This window comes from Monodelphis domestica, chromosome 5, assembly GCF_027887165.1.
Source record: "Monodelphis domestica isolate mMonDom1 chromosome 5, mMonDom1.pri, whole genome shotgun sequence".
Taxonomy (NCBI): Eukaryota; Metazoa; Chordata; class Mammalia; order Didelphimorphia; family Didelphidae; genus Monodelphis; species Monodelphis domestica.
This window is the reverse complement of record NC_077231.1, coordinates 2,301,330-2,316,465: the sequence shown is the minus strand read 5'-3', so window position 1 is coordinate 2,316,465 and position 15,136 is coordinate 2,301,330. Positions and strand designations below refer to the sequence as shown.

At 42.8% G+C, this 15,136-nt stretch overlaps 1 protein-coding gene across 2 annotated transcripts in view; it reads right to left on the bottom strand.

The window, feature by feature from the left end:
- CNTN1 (contactin 1) overlaps positions 1 to 14,836 on the bottom strand; it is a 132,585-nt gene extending 117,749 nt beyond the window's left edge. For both annotated transcript variants that reach the window (XM_056797383.1, XM_056797384.1), the window contains exons 1-4: positions 14,689 to 14,836; positions 9,750 to 9,882; positions 6,407 to 6,579; positions 1,948 to 2,043 (exon numbers count right to left, since the gene is read on the bottom strand). In XM_056797383.1, the coding sequence (XP_056653361.1) occupies positions 1,948 to 2,043; positions 6,407 to 6,579; positions 9,750 to 9,882; positions 14,689 to 14,749 (463 nt within the window). In that variant the 5' untranslated portion in view covers positions 14,750 to 14,836. The remainder of the gene's footprint in view (positions 1 to 1,947; positions 2,044 to 6,406; positions 6,580 to 9,749; positions 9,883 to 14,688) is intronic.
- Between the last annotated feature and the right edge of the window lie 300 nt (positions 14,837 to 15,136).

The window sequence follows — 15,136 nt, the reverse complement described above, 5'->3', positions numbered from 1 at the left end:
TATTTTGATGCCTTCAATTTCTTTTTCTTCTCTAATTGCTACTGCTAGTGTTTCTAGTACAATGTTAAATAATAGAGGTGATAATGGGCGTCCTTGTTTCACTCCTGATCTTATTGGGAAGGCTTCTAGTTTATCCCCGTTGCAGATGATGTTGGCTGATGGTTTAGACAGATACTACTTATCATTTTAAGGAAATTTAACTTCATCCTTATGCTCTCCAATGTTTTTAATAGGAATGGGTGTTGTATTTGGTCAAAAGATTTTTTTTGCTTCTGTCATGATAATCATATGATTTCTGTTGGTCTCACTATTGATATGGTTAATTATGCTGATAATCCTAATCTGGAACCAGCCCTGCATTCTGAATATGAATCCCAATTGGTCAGAGTCTATGATCCCTGTGTAGTTGGCTTTAATCTCTTTGCTAATATTTTATTTAAAATGTTTGTAGTGATATTCATTAGAGAAATTGGTCTGAAGTTTTCTTTCTCTATTGTTGTGCTTCTTGGTTGAAGTATCAGCACCATATTTGTGTCATAAAAAGAATTTGGCAGGGCCACTTCTTCACCTATTTTCCCAAATAGTTTATATAATACTGGACTTTATTGTTCTTAAATATTTGGTAGGATTCACCTGTGAATCTATCTGGTCCTGAGAAATTTTTTCTTAGGACAATATTCTAAAGACCATGTTTTTGGGGGACAGCTGGGTGGCTCAGTGGAATTGAGAGCCAGGTCCAGAGACGGGAGATCCTGGGTTCCAATCTGACCTCAGACACTTCCCAGCTGTGTGACCCTGGGCCAGTCACTTAACCCCCATTGCTTAGCCCTTACTGCTCTTCTGCCTTGGTTCCAAGACAGAAGGTGAGGGTTTAAAAAAATTAAGATCATCTTTTTTTTGTAATAGTAAAGAACCGGGAACAAAATATGTATCCATTGACCGGAGAGTAGTTTTAGGCTTTGTTTTTTAAAGCATGGCATATGGATGTAAAGAAATAATGTTGCTGTTCAGTCATTTTTTAGTCATGCCAGACTTTGGTGACCTCATTTGGAGTTTTCTTAGGGAAGATCCTGGGGTGGTTTCCCATCTACTTCTTCAACTCATTTTTTAGGAAAGGAAATTGAGACATACAGAGGTAAGCAAGTTACCCAGGGTCACCCAGCCCCAAAGTGTCCACTGCCCCAAATTCAAATAGTATTTGGGAGGGATGTATGCGGTCAAACATAGAGGAGCTTCTTTGAACTTAGGCAAAGTGATGTAAACAGAACTAAGACAATATCTACAGTGATGTCAATGGAAAGAGCAGCAAACTATGATTAAATATGGCGATGGCAGCTTAGCTCTGCAGAGACGGGGGACTCTAAAGAGGATCCGCCGTATATGACGTCAGCCCCCTTTTTTAATGTGTTGGATAGGTTTTTTTAATTGTTTACAACATTTCTTATAAAATTCTTTGTTTTAAGATATTATTCCCTGGTAGGGGAAAAAGGAGGATTGAATTTGGGGGATGAGAAGCTAAGAAGGTACCTCCTCCCAGTAGAGCAAGGGAGTTCAACTAACCGAACTTCCAATAACATTCAAGGAGAGGGATGTATGACAAGTCTGTCTACGAAAATATAGGACCTTACGTAGCTCATGTGAAAATGGCCGTATGACTGGTTTGCCTAAAATCCCTTGAATCCCCCCAAAGGAGCTTCCACGGAATAGTTCTGCTTAATACCAGCTGGGTGAAATAAAGTTGCAGGGCGCATCTTAGAACATGGCATGGTGTATGGCTACAGAATGATGACTCAAATCCCCAACAGGAAACTGCAACCAATTAATGGAGGGCTTAAAGTTGGGTGTAATCACGGCAACATTGGGCTAGCAATACATGAGCAGGAGGCGTTTCTCAGGTATTTGTTATCCCATCGACACGATTCCATGAAGAGCACAGATCCAACGTACCTGGAAAGTGGTAAGGCGGATCACAGAGCAGAACGAGGCCGATCCCCTCCTTCACTTTGACCTCTGCTCGTTCCTCTGGTGGAAAAGGATCAAGGTCTGGTTAGAAAAGAAAAGAGGAAAGGTTCACATAGGCTTTGAGCTCTTATCCAGTATCTCACAGTAAGCTTCAATAAGTACACATGAACACTTAAAAAGAACTTGCTAGTGACGCCATCGAGATGTTACCTTTCCGAGACAAAAGAGGGAAAGGATTATGAGGCAGCAACAGGTCTCCTCAGTCAGTCAATATACATTTACGAAGCACCTACTATGTGCTGGGCGCTGTGCTAAGGGCTGGAGAGATGGAGACAGACAAAAGCCAGTAGGTGCCTTCGACGAGCTTACGGCATACGGGGGCATCCCCAGAAACAACAGGCTTCCGAAATACTCCTGACAAAGTTGAGAATTGCAACAAATCACAAAGGTTTTAGTATCTCTGACTGGCACCCCAGTAAAGGTTCTGGGCTCAGCTGTGGGCAGAGTTTCTCCTATAGAAGAAGGGAAGGAGGCATGAAGGAGCCAGGGAAAATGGGCTAGGCTGGGAACGACATTTTCCTAGGTGAAGTTCCAGGTTTTGGAAAGGAATAAAGGGGAAATACAACAATTTACTTCTGAATGTGGATCTTACTAATCCCAGATATTTTTCTCAGCTCTAGTTCTAGGTATCTCCTTAGAATTTCATATGATTAATTATGCCCTCCTTGAACTTACTCATCCCTTGTGTAAAAAATAGACTCAAATACAGGACTACAATCCCCACAAGCCTGTCTCAGGCTCCCCAGTCTCCCCTAAATTTTAATCTTTACACTTGCTTTCCATGACTATCCCCAGTTCTGGTTTTCTCTTCTTCCCAGCATTCACCTCCATATTACTGCCCCCAACAATACAGTTAACTTGAAGATCTAATCTTTATCTTCTGCCCGACTTCCTCTGCCTTTTCCCGCTATCTGTGACATGATCAACTGTTAAATATTTTGCATATAAAATGTCCATTGAATGAAGATTTCCCATCCTGATCTCTCATCTAAGTTTAGTCCAGTATAGTCAAATTGCTAGTCTGGCATTTCACTTTGGATGGACTGCCTTTGATCCAACATGTCCAAACCCAACGAATCATCTTTCCTCCATTAAAGAGAGAGCTCCAAACCTCCATTCCCCAGGAAGCTCATTATTGGGAAATCGTCGCCAACGCGTAAGACATCTCGTCATTGTTCTTTGCCTCTCTCACTGGGAAGGGGGGCCACAAACTCCCATTCTTCCATTTAAGGAGAGAATTCACTTTCAATTTTTCCTCATTTCTCATGTGACTGCACTATTTTGAGAGTTCTCTGACTTACTTTTCCTGTGGCTGGTGTCTTCCCCCACCCCTATTTTTCAGTCTTTTTGTTTTATTTCAAACTTCCTGAGGGTAAGGATTGTCTTTCTTTTTTCACATTTGTGTCCTCAGACTTTAGAATGATATCTGATATTTAATAAGTTCATACAAGACATGCCGATGAGGTTCAAGTTAAAGCTCTTTCGCTCCAGTTGCCTCGCTTGTAAAATGGGAATAACCACACCGTATTGCTGCCTTTGGGAATGGCTCCTATTTGGCCCTCGTCACCTCACACCGGGACGAAGGATCCAGCCTGTGCTGTGGCGTCCCTGCCTCAACTCTTGTCCCCACTGGAGGCCATTCTCCGTACGGCTGTCAGATTAATGTTCCTAAAGCAGAAGTTTGACTTTGTCACTACTTCCTCCACTCGACTAAACACTCGAGAGGCGCCTTCTTTCCTCCAGGAACAAATATAAAATGTCCTCTTTTGGACATTTAAAATCCTTTCCAACCTGACCCCTTCCTACTTTTTCAGTCGTCTTCCCTGTAAGCCTTATTATGATCCAGTGACACTAGGGGCCTTCTTCCTCAAGAAAGGCATCTCTAACGCCCACACATTTTCCCTGGCTGTTCACCAAGCCTGGAAAACTCCCTCATCTCCACTTCCTGCCCTCTTGCTTCCTTTGGGTCCCTTCTCCTACAATAAGCCTTTTCTGATCTCTCTTAATGCTTCCCTCCCAGATGATTGCCAATTTCTTCTGTATGTTGTTTGTTTAGACATAGTTGTTTCCAGGTTGTTCCCTCCTCTCCCTGTAAGCTTCTTGACAGCAGGCTTAGCTTTTGCCTCGATGCATAGTGGATGCCCAATAAATGCATAAGGGGGAGGGGGGTGCAGCTGGGTGGCTCAGTGGTTTGAGAGTCAGGTCCAGAGATGACTCAAATCTGACCCCAGCCACTTCCTAGCTGGGCGACTCTGGCAGAGTCCTGTAGTCCCCATTGCCCAGCCCTAGCTGCTCTTCTGTCTTGGGACCCATCCACAGCACTGAGTCTAAGACGCACTAACTCCACTTGGGATAGTTCCGTTAGAAAGTCTTCCCGCATTTCAGACCCACTCTGTAACTAAGACTCGATTAAAAAGTAGGCTTTTGATGGCAAGCAGAACAATTCTTGAGGATCTTACGCCTCTTTCTGGTGCGTGCTGTTTCTGCTTCTAAAAAAGCCGTCGCTTTTTGCCAGAAATGTCCTCTTGGCTGAAGCTTGGAACACCACAGTGTCAAAGGAACCAAAGAAATTCTTCAGGACCCAAACAGAAAGGCAGAAACCCAGTAATAATTCAAGTAGGCTGCAACAGGCTTCCAGTGAGAGTCTTTTCATGTGAAAGGGGCCTCTCAGACTGCTTGAATGAGCAAAGAGTTCTCCTAAGGATCCTTCTGGAAAAGGGGCAGACCAAGGGACATTCCGGTCTGTCTGCCTTGATGCTGGGTCCTTTGGACACAGAGGCACTGCTGCCTGGCTTGCCACTGCATGCTAGCAGTCCTGAGTTTTGTCCTCTGTCCTGTCACTGAACTGCATGGCCCACCCTGCCTTTCACCTTACCCACAAGCACACCCTGTAGAAAGGAGTTTGCAAAATGCAAGAAGAAGATGCAAGACCAAAGTCCCATTTGGAACTCCAAGGACCTGGGCCTGTTCAGGAAGAGACAGTACCCCAAAGAGCAGCTAACAGCTGGTGCTGGACTCCTTAGGAGACAGAAGCGGGGTCCTGCTTTCCACTCTGGAGATACCGAGAGGGTAGCTGGTTTGGGTATTCCTTGGGTGGACCCAGGAAAAGCCATTCAGCTCCCTCTCGGGGGCTCTCTTGAGGTACCTGCCTGCTTCCTGCTGTTCACACTACAAAGAGAAGCTGGATTGATTCTGGAGGGGCTGCCCTCTTTCTCTGCAGCAAAGGAGGACTCTTGTCTGTGAGAATCCCTTAGTAGGGCCCCGCAGGCCTTTGCTTTACCAGAGCCCTCTCCGATGTAATGCACCCTTTTGTGGTCAGATTAAGTGAGACTGGAAATCGTAGTGAGTGAATATCTGGGTGGGTAATAGGAAGTGGGTTCCTCATCCCCTGTCTCTCCCTTGTCCTTTTTGGTAGTAAAACTGGTTTATACAAGTGTGTGATCCCTTCCTTAGAACCTTCCCTCCCCCAAGCCCCCATTTCAATCCTCCTTGATCTCCTCGCTGTCTTCCCTCTTTAGCAGAGGAGCCTGTTTTGAGCAGAAAGCGTCTCGTGTCTCTCTGTAGCCCCAACATTCGCCCAGGACTCGGCATCAAATAAGAGCTTAGTAAACCCCTGACTTTTCCATTTCATAAGGAATGTCATTCAGGAAACACGCAATTGGAAAAAGAAGGGGACTGATCGTGGAGTGAGAATGGGAGTACTTCATGCTACGGGCTGGACAGCTCTAGGCAAAGTATAGAAGGAAGGAAGCGGAGGAGGCCTGTGGCATCCAGCATGAAGGAGAGCCGAGGTGGGCATCATCCAAGCCTCACCACTGAAGGGAATCCTCTCGATGCCAAGCCCTCTTCATGAAGTATCGGTATACAAAAGTGCCTTGATTTGAAGTTTCCGTGTTATGTCCTAACACTTAGGAGATGACTCTCCTTTTCAGGAGAATGCTGATCAATGTTTAGCAATTGGCTCTCCAAAAAAATTGTCTACCCACGGCACACTTTTATGTTCCCCTGCGGTCATGAACATGTTCGCCATCACTGTAGCTAGTCTAGGCAATCTAGCAAATACTAACTCAAGTGGTGACTTAGGGAATAGGTTCACCCTGAAATTTTAACTACACACCCTCATGGGCTGGTTCAAACTAGTTCCAGCACGCCTTTATAATGGAGCAAAATCTTCCAAAGAGCCAGAGGAAGAAGGGGAAGAAGGCCCAGCGTTGTCTGTCATCCAGAGAAATGGCATTAATACAGGTCAGAGATCAAGGGCAGTAGTCTCAGTAGAAGTGTTCTCCCCTGACAGAACAACACTGGCATTCAAAGACATCTAGGAAAACAAGGAAGAATCACTGTTCACTCAAGTTTTGCTTGGCTATTAGTGAGAGTTACTTACACCCAAAACTTAAAGTCGCTTCGGTGCTTCTAACCATTCCGTAGATATTCGAAACCAAGCAGAAGTACTTCCCAGCATCTCTCAGTTTGTCAGGGTTGTTGATGACCAGGTTGCCTCCTACCATGCTGTAGCGCTCATTTGTCAGATCAATATCCCAGTTATTCATTCTCCATCTAGACATAAAACAGACACATGTCACCCAGAGGGGAGGAACCCTAAAACACGTTCATACTTTCATGTTACTTTTTAGGAGGGAATAATAGGGGGAAACAAGGAAGAGAAAAAAAGCACAGCCAGACCTCAGTTATAATAGTCATCTTTAAAAGGCTTTAGTACTGATTAAAAAAACAGAAAAACAAATCAATGGGACAGATTGGGGGAGAATAAAAAATAAACTTCAGGACATAAATTATCCAAGAAAGAACTCTTTCTTTGACAAGATTGGCTGGGAAAACTAGAAAGCCACATGGCAGACATTTGATTTAGAATCTTAGCTTACTCCGTATATACCACGATAAACTTGAAATGGACATCTGACCTCAATATTAAAGATCATACAAAAGTTAGAAGAGAGTTTGTCATAGTTATGTCCAGAAGGTGAATTATTTTTTATTCTTTAAAAACCCTTGACTTCCATCTTAGAATTAATACTGGGCACTGGTTCTAAGGCAGAAGAGTGGTAAGGGCTAGGCAATGGGGGTGAAGTGACTGACCCAGGGTCACACTGCTGGGAAACGTCTGAGGTCACATTTGAACCCAGGACCTCTCATCTCTGGGTCTGACTCTCAATCCACTGAGGTGCCCAGCTGCCCTCTAGAAGGTGAATTATTAATCAAACAAGGAGCAGAGTTGGTAAAAAAAGACAAAATAGATTATTTTGATCCCATGAAATTGACAGAAGTGAATATCATCAATAAGCAACTAAAAGCAACATGAGACCACAGAGCTATTTACCAAAAGATAAATTGTCAAAGGATATGAACAGCTTTCAAAAGAAGAATTACAAAGCCATTAATAAGCATTCAGAAGAACGCTCCAAATCATGAATAAGAGAAACAAAAATCAACAAAACCTCACACGCAGAAAACTGGCAATGACAAAAGAGGACAACAGTCAATGGTGAGGAATTGTGGAAAGGGAGGTGCGGTATTGGTGGGTCTGTGCATTGGTTCAATCATGCCAAAAGCAATTTGGAATCAATGCAGAGAAAGGGACAAAACATTCCTATCTTTTGGCCCAAATTATATCATTTTATAGATTTGTTTTATTTCACTTTTATTTTTATACCATAACTCTATCTTCCCAGAATCTTTCCCTTTCAGCATTAGAACTATGATTACATTTAATGAACTATGTATATTTTTATAGTCCTAAAGAACTAGAAACACAATCGATTCCTGTCGATTTAGGAATGCCTAACCAAGCTTTAGAATAGGAACGTCAGGGAACATTGCTGGGCTATAATGAAGATGGATTGAGGGCACTACATATGAATGCCCCCTTTCGCAGAGGGTGGTTCAAACAGGGACTGCTTAAAACGGCCAGGAAAAAGGACTCACTTAAACAACAAAGTGACTGCTGTGAGTGGACCAGTCAGCTTTTATCCCCAAAGACCCGCAGAGAGACTCTGGGGGATCGTCCCGAGACTAGAGAGAAGGCGGCCGTTGGCCACCAGAGGGAGTGCAGCTCATCTGTGACAGCAGGACCCACTGGGTAGGTGGAGCCCTGGGGTGTAACTGAAGGAAATGCGGCCCCTCCTATTGGGTGACGGGCCCAAGGCCGTACGTGCCCTCGGCAGGAAGAGCAGAGCCCGATCCTGAGGCACCTGGGCCTGGGGGCTGCTGGGGGCTCCTAGAAATCGTCCAGCTCCACCCTTTCGTCTTGCAAGTGAGGAAAAACAGAGGTTCCGAGAGAACCGAAGCCGGATGGGTGGTAACAGAACCAGAGTCTGGCCCTCCCTCCTCCTCCTCTCAACTCCATGGTGCCCCTCGGTGTGGTCCAGCTATTCTAGCCAAGTCCTACTCTCTGTGACCCCATCTGGGCTTTCCTTGGGCAGGGCTACTGGAGTGACTAGCCGTTTCCTTCTCCAGCTCATTTCACAGAGGAGGAAACTGAGGCAAACAGGGCAAAACGACTTGCCCAGGGCCACCCAGCTAATAGGTGTCCGAGGCCCGATTTGAATTCAGGAAGAGAAATCTTTTCTTGCTCTATCCACTGAGCCGCCCGGCTGCCCATGAGTTCTCTTCTATGGCAACAAAACAAACATTATCCTTGGTTGAGTCAGGCCAGTGATCACTCGCGCTAGAGCAAGGCCTCTTTCTGACCAGGGAATCTGGTTTTTAGAAATGAAAGGCGGTTCTTTCGAGTAATAATAGTATGTAATGTGTCTGTTTCTAAATGGAATTTTCTATTTATGATCACATATTATGTGTAATCAAATATTTTTTAATTTAATTCTCAAAATCATTGGTTTTCCCCACCTGCTCGAATTCCAGGCATGCACACACGCGCACACACTCGCACACACGTGCACACACACGCACACGCACACATGCGCACACACGCGCACACACACGCGCACACACACGTGCACACACACGCACACACAGAAGGAAAACATTAGGAGGGAGCCAGAATTCAAGACAGCTTCTGAGAACCAAGGACATTGTGCATCCGTTGATGTACTCGGCCCTCTTCTGAGCTGGAATCGAAAACAATTTAGAGTAAGGCTTTAATGGCACTCCTTCTGTCGCTGCCCTCAGAAAAAATGGTGGGGAAATGGTGCACATTCAAAATCACCTCCTCTTGGGAGGTCCCGGGTTCCAGTCTGGCCTCGGACACGTCCCCGCTGGGTGACCCTGGGCCAGTCACTTGACCCCCCTGGCCCAGCCCTTCCCACGCTTCTGCCTTGGAACCCCCACACAGTATTGATTCCAAGATGGAAGGTCTACAAAAAGGACTCCCTACCGAAGCTCAGGGTGCTCTCCAGGCTCACCTCTAGGACATCCTGGATAGTGTCTTGGCTATGAGGAATTGCTCATTGGCTATGGGAGGGGGGAGGAAGGAGGGGAGGGAAAGAATCACATAACGAAGGGAAAACAGCCTAAATGAATTAATTATAAAAATAAAGGAAATGAAAGCCTCCCTCGGTGAAGGGGGGGACTAGAGAAGATTCTTCTGCCTCCCTGCCCACGTGTGGCCTCCGGTGTCGCTACACAGATAATTAGGGGGCAGCTTGGAGGCTCTCGGGGGCCCAGGCCAGTTCTACTGAGCAGTGAGAGGAGGGCCGGTCCGCCCTGAGCCGGGGGACAGTGAGGGTGAGGAGACAAGGGACCGCCTTTACTTGTAAACAGGGAAGGGGCTGGCGCGGGCCCGGCAGTTCAGCGACACTTTCCCATCCGGCGACTCCTCCGGGTAGATGGTATCGATGGGCTGCTCTTCAAAAATCGGCCCAAATCCTTTGCCGTCCTCCGCAACTAAAGAAAGCAGAACATTAATCCGGGTGAATTTAACGTCGGCTTTCAGCCCCCAAAGTTACCACCTCCCGCCACGCCCCAAAACAGCGCAGCCACAGAGCCGCTCCCATCAAAACCAGCATCCCTCCGCAGAAGTGCCGACTCAGCATTCAGAAGCATCACCTACTAGGAAGCTGGCTCCAGCTCAAGTGGCGCACCGTGCAGCTAATGGGACCGCTCATTAGCCATGTTTGCATTCCGGCCGCCACTCGGGCGGACGCTCACTACGGGAATGGAGGGGGTTTTGCCTTCTCAGAACCCACAAGGAAAGGGAACCCAGGGCCAAGCAGACCCCCAACCCCTTGGGCCGCTGGGAGACGGCGCCGGTTCCCTGCCTCCGCCCGACTCTGGACAAAGCTCGGCCCAGTACGAGAGTGGCCGCGGGAAGGGCTGCTCCCTTTCCACACCCTTCACGATCTCCCCTTGCAAGTTCCAAGCCATCAGCCCTTCCGACGCGGGAGCCAGTTTGGGGACGCCTCATCAGGATGCATCCAGACCTCTCAGAGATGGTCAGAAGCTGGCCTCTTGAGCTTCCACCAAGGTTCCAGGAAGGGAATATGCATGTCTACTCTGCGACCCACATATTCTCTCAGGAAAAACCGAGCAGATATAAAATGGAGCAAATAAGGCAGTGAAAGAGAGAGACGTCTGAGGTCCCACATTCAAATCTAGCCTCAAACTCCTAGCTGTGTGACCCTGGGCAAGTCACTTGAACCCAATCGCCTCGTCTAGTCTTTATCGTTCTTTTGCCTTGGAACCAATACTTAGTATCAATTCGAACAAAGAAGGTAAGTTTTTTAAATTTAAAAATAAACAAAACAGAGGAAATATAAACTTTCTTATATAGGATAAACTTTCAAAAACTTGAAGATAACTACCCTGCTCCCCTCTAAGCCTTCTCTTTTCCAAGCTAAACATCCCAGTTCCTTTGCCTGATACTGATATGATATGATCTCAAGGTCCTTCACTTTCCTGGCTACTCTCTTGAGTATAACTTCAAACTAATCAGCATCTTTTCCTAGAACTGAATATAATATTTTAGATGCAATTTTACCATAGTAGAGTATCAAATATATGCACACAGGGGCAGCTGGGTAGCTCAGTGGATGGAGAGCCAGGCCTAGAGATGGGAGGTCCTGGGTTCAAATCTGGTCTCAAACATGTCCTGGCTGTGTGACCCTGGACAAGTCACTTAACCCCCATTGCCTAGCCTTTAACACTCTTCTGCCTTGGAGCCAATACTCAGTATTGACTCCAAGATGGAAGGTAAGGGCTTAAAAAATATATATATATATATATATGCACACACTATATAGTTATAATAATGAATCATAATCATAATAGCATTTTGAGAGCACCTACCATGTGCCAGGCATTGTACTAAGTGCTTTAAAATATGATCTAATTTGATTTTCATAACTCTAGGAGGCGGGTGCTGATATCATTCCCATTTTACAGCTGAGGAAACTGAGGCAAACAAATGTTAAGTGATTTACCCAAAGTTATTCAGCCAGTAAATGTTCTTAACTCCAGGCCCAGTGCTTCACCTACTGCAAAAACCTAACTGACTAACACATATATACATATATATTCACATTCACATGTATTCACACACACACACACGTTTCTCTGTCTATGCTTATATGTTGTTGTTTTTCCTTCTTATGACCAATGCTACAAACTTGTTATGGAAACACTTGCTTGCACTAAAAGAGGAAATGTTTTGTTTTGCTTCTGCCCACTTTCACGGATCTATATGGTCTTCCCCATCCATTTCTGTTATGTTTTTAACATAGCGAACTTTGGTGTAATCTGCACACTTTGAGATTTCAAGAGTCTCTCCCTCTTCCAGATCAGTAATTTTTTACAGACTGCCCCTGTCAGAAAATCCTGCGGACCGCAATTCATTACTTTCTTCTATCGAAAAAAGAAATTCATTGAAACAATGACTTCAGTAAAATTGCAAGACATCAAATAAATACACAGAATCAATAGCATTTCTATGTTAGAATCGCAAAATCCAGGAGCAAATGAAGTCCTATAAAATGAATAAAACATAATGAAAATCATTTTTATCAAGATATGCTCAAGAAACAAATATAATTACAAAGCATTTGTTAAAGAACGTAAGTGGAAGTACGTTCATTACTTTTAGTTAAGCCGAACCACTGTAACTAAAATGACAATCCTTCCTAAATTAATATATGGATTTCATTATGTGATTAAATAATTTGATGAAACTTCCAAACTTTGATGATGGTATTTTCAAACTAGACAAAATGATGAAAAAAAATTCAATTGGAAAAATAAAGGGTTTAGAATTTCAAGGGAAATAATGAAAAAAAAAGCAGAAACAGAAGGAGGAATAGTACTTCTAGATCTCAAATTATATTATAAAGCAGCAATAATCATAGTTATATGGCACAGATTAAAATAATAAAATTTCTGTTTTTATTTTCTCCTTATAAAGCCAAAATAGATGAAAAAGAAAAAATAAAACTCAATTACATATTATTTGATAACAATTTGTAAAGAAATGCTCCATTTGATAATAACTGATGGAAAATTTGAAAACAGTTTGATAGAAATTAGACTAGATCAGTATCTTATGCCATATACCAAAATAAGCCAAAAAGGCATACATGAAAAAATGGAATCAGATTGATTAAGAAGGGAAGGGGTCAACTGTACCAAAAGGCTCTTTGATACCCAAGACATAAAGGAGAATAGCATAAATATCAAAGGTAGAGGTAAAAAGTCAGAATAGAGAGCATTTCTGCTGTGCCCTTCCATCCTGATCCTTTAGACAACTTTTAAAAAAGATATAAAATCCAATTTGACTGAAATGAGTAAAAAAACAAAGATAACATTGACTTATTTTTTTTTAGCTAAAGACATTGCAAGAGGACAGAAGGAGAGGTCTGCAGACACTAAGGTGGGGACTAGCCAGGACCATGCCCTCGTAGAAGTAATAATAGCTATGAAGCTTAGAGGTAGCATTAAGTAGCAGTGGTGGAAACAGAAGCAGTCTAGTGCCTAAGGAAGTAAGCACCTGAATTAATTGAAAGAAAGATATTACAGGCTTTTATCAGAAAGATATTATATGCTAGCACAGGCACAAGACCATCTGAAAGCACCTTCATCTATTACCCACTTGCAAAATACAGTTCTAGGACAGAGAGCAGAAATTATGGTCTGTAGTTATGAAGGCACAGAGACTGTACCTAGGTTAAAAAAAAAGCATCCCCAAGACATAGTCACAGAAGCTCAGGATAGCCATCTTCTATAGGTGAACAGGCTCTAACTGTAACATAAAGTATGAATCCAAGAAATGAACTGGAAAAATGAGCAAACAATAACAACAAAATTACACAACCAGAAAATCTTCAGTGGTGATAGGGAGGCTTGTGACATAAACATAACACTTGAAAATGTCTGCAAGCAAAACCTGAAAGAAGATGCAGATTGGATATGAGTTCCTAAAAGTGCTACAGAAAGAGATATTTTTAAGAGCAAAAAAAGTTTTTAATCTAAGAGCAGTGGAGGTAAAAATGGGAAAATAAATGCAAGAAAAATATAAAAAGAGAATTAATAGCATGGTAAAAAGAAATATGAAACTTTAACTTCACTGAAGAAAATAACTCCTTAAAAATTAAATTGGTCAAGTAGAAGCCAATCACTCCATGAGACATCAAGAAATAATAAAACAAGCAAAAAAGAAGAAAAAATAAAAGATAATATGAAAATATCATCAGAAAATCAGCTGACCTGGAAAACAGATTAAGGAGAGGAAATTTAAAAATACTTGAAAGCCACAATCAAAAAAGGGCCTAGATATCAAATTTCAAGAAATTACAAAGGAAAATGATCCTAACATCATGGAAGCAGAGAGAAAAGTATACACTAAAATAATCCACTAATTATCTCTTGAAAGAGATTCCAAAATTAAAACTCTTGGGGATTTTTTAGACAAATTACAGAGCTCCCAAGTTAGAGAGAAAAATATCACAAGCAGCCAGAAAAAAATCCATTCAAATATCATGCAGCCACAGTCAAGATCACCCAAGATTTAGCGTTGCCATGTTAAAGGGATGTGAAGGGATGAGAATATAATATTCAGTAAGTCAAAAGAGCTAGGATTATAACCAAGAATAACTTACCCAGAAAAATCAAATATAATCCTTCTAGGGGAAAAATAAATATTGAAACAAATAGAAGATTTTCAAGTTGTCCTGATGAAAATACTAAAGCTAAACATAAAATTTGATTTTCAAATACAAGACTCAAGAGAAGCACAAAAAGATAAAACATAGAAGAGAAAATTAAGGTTAAATTGTTTACAATCTTATATGAGAAGATGATACACAGAATTCCTAAGAACTTTATCATCATAGAGGTAATTAAAAGGATTCTTCATAGATAGTGTGTAGGCATAAGGTGATTAAATTGGGATCATGTAAAAAAATGGAGGGGCAAGAAAGAGGATTGTACTGGGAGAAGAGGGAAGGGAGGGGGAAAAGGGGAAATTATTTTACATCAAAAAGGCAACCAGGAAGCACTTTTACAGTGGAAGGCAACATTTAAACCTCCCCCTCATATAAATCAGTTAAGAGAAAAATATATACATACACACACTCATAATATGGGCATAGAAATTTATCTTATCCAACAGGGAAGTAGGGAAGAAAGAGAATAGGAAAGAGGGAGGAGATACTGAGCATTTAAAATACTTTAATTTATGTAAATTATATCAGTAGAAAATCTTACCTGCTAAACAGGATATGAAGCACATTGTAATTAGGTAACTAATCAAAAGCCACATCTTCATCTTGCCTTCAACTCCAAAAGAACTTCATTAAGCTTTGTCTTGTGTAGTCAGGAAATAATAAACACCTATATCAGGAGAGAAGGAAAGCATGAAAACATATGGCTGAGAGTGTTGGTTTACTACAGCTGATGGGAAGTGGGGAGAAGACTTTTGGACCAATAAATGAATTAATCTACCAGTTCAGGGCTGAGTAGTACAGCTAAGGCCACAGTTCTCTTTAAACCCACTGGGTTTTACCCTCACCTCTTGCCCCTCCTCTCTCATCCCCATCTACACTCCTTCCCCAAAACCTCCTACCCCAACAACCTCCAGTGAGTTTATAGCATGACAAAAGTAAAGTGCAATTAGAATATCTATGCCCTAGAGAAGGATGCACCTTTCCCAAGT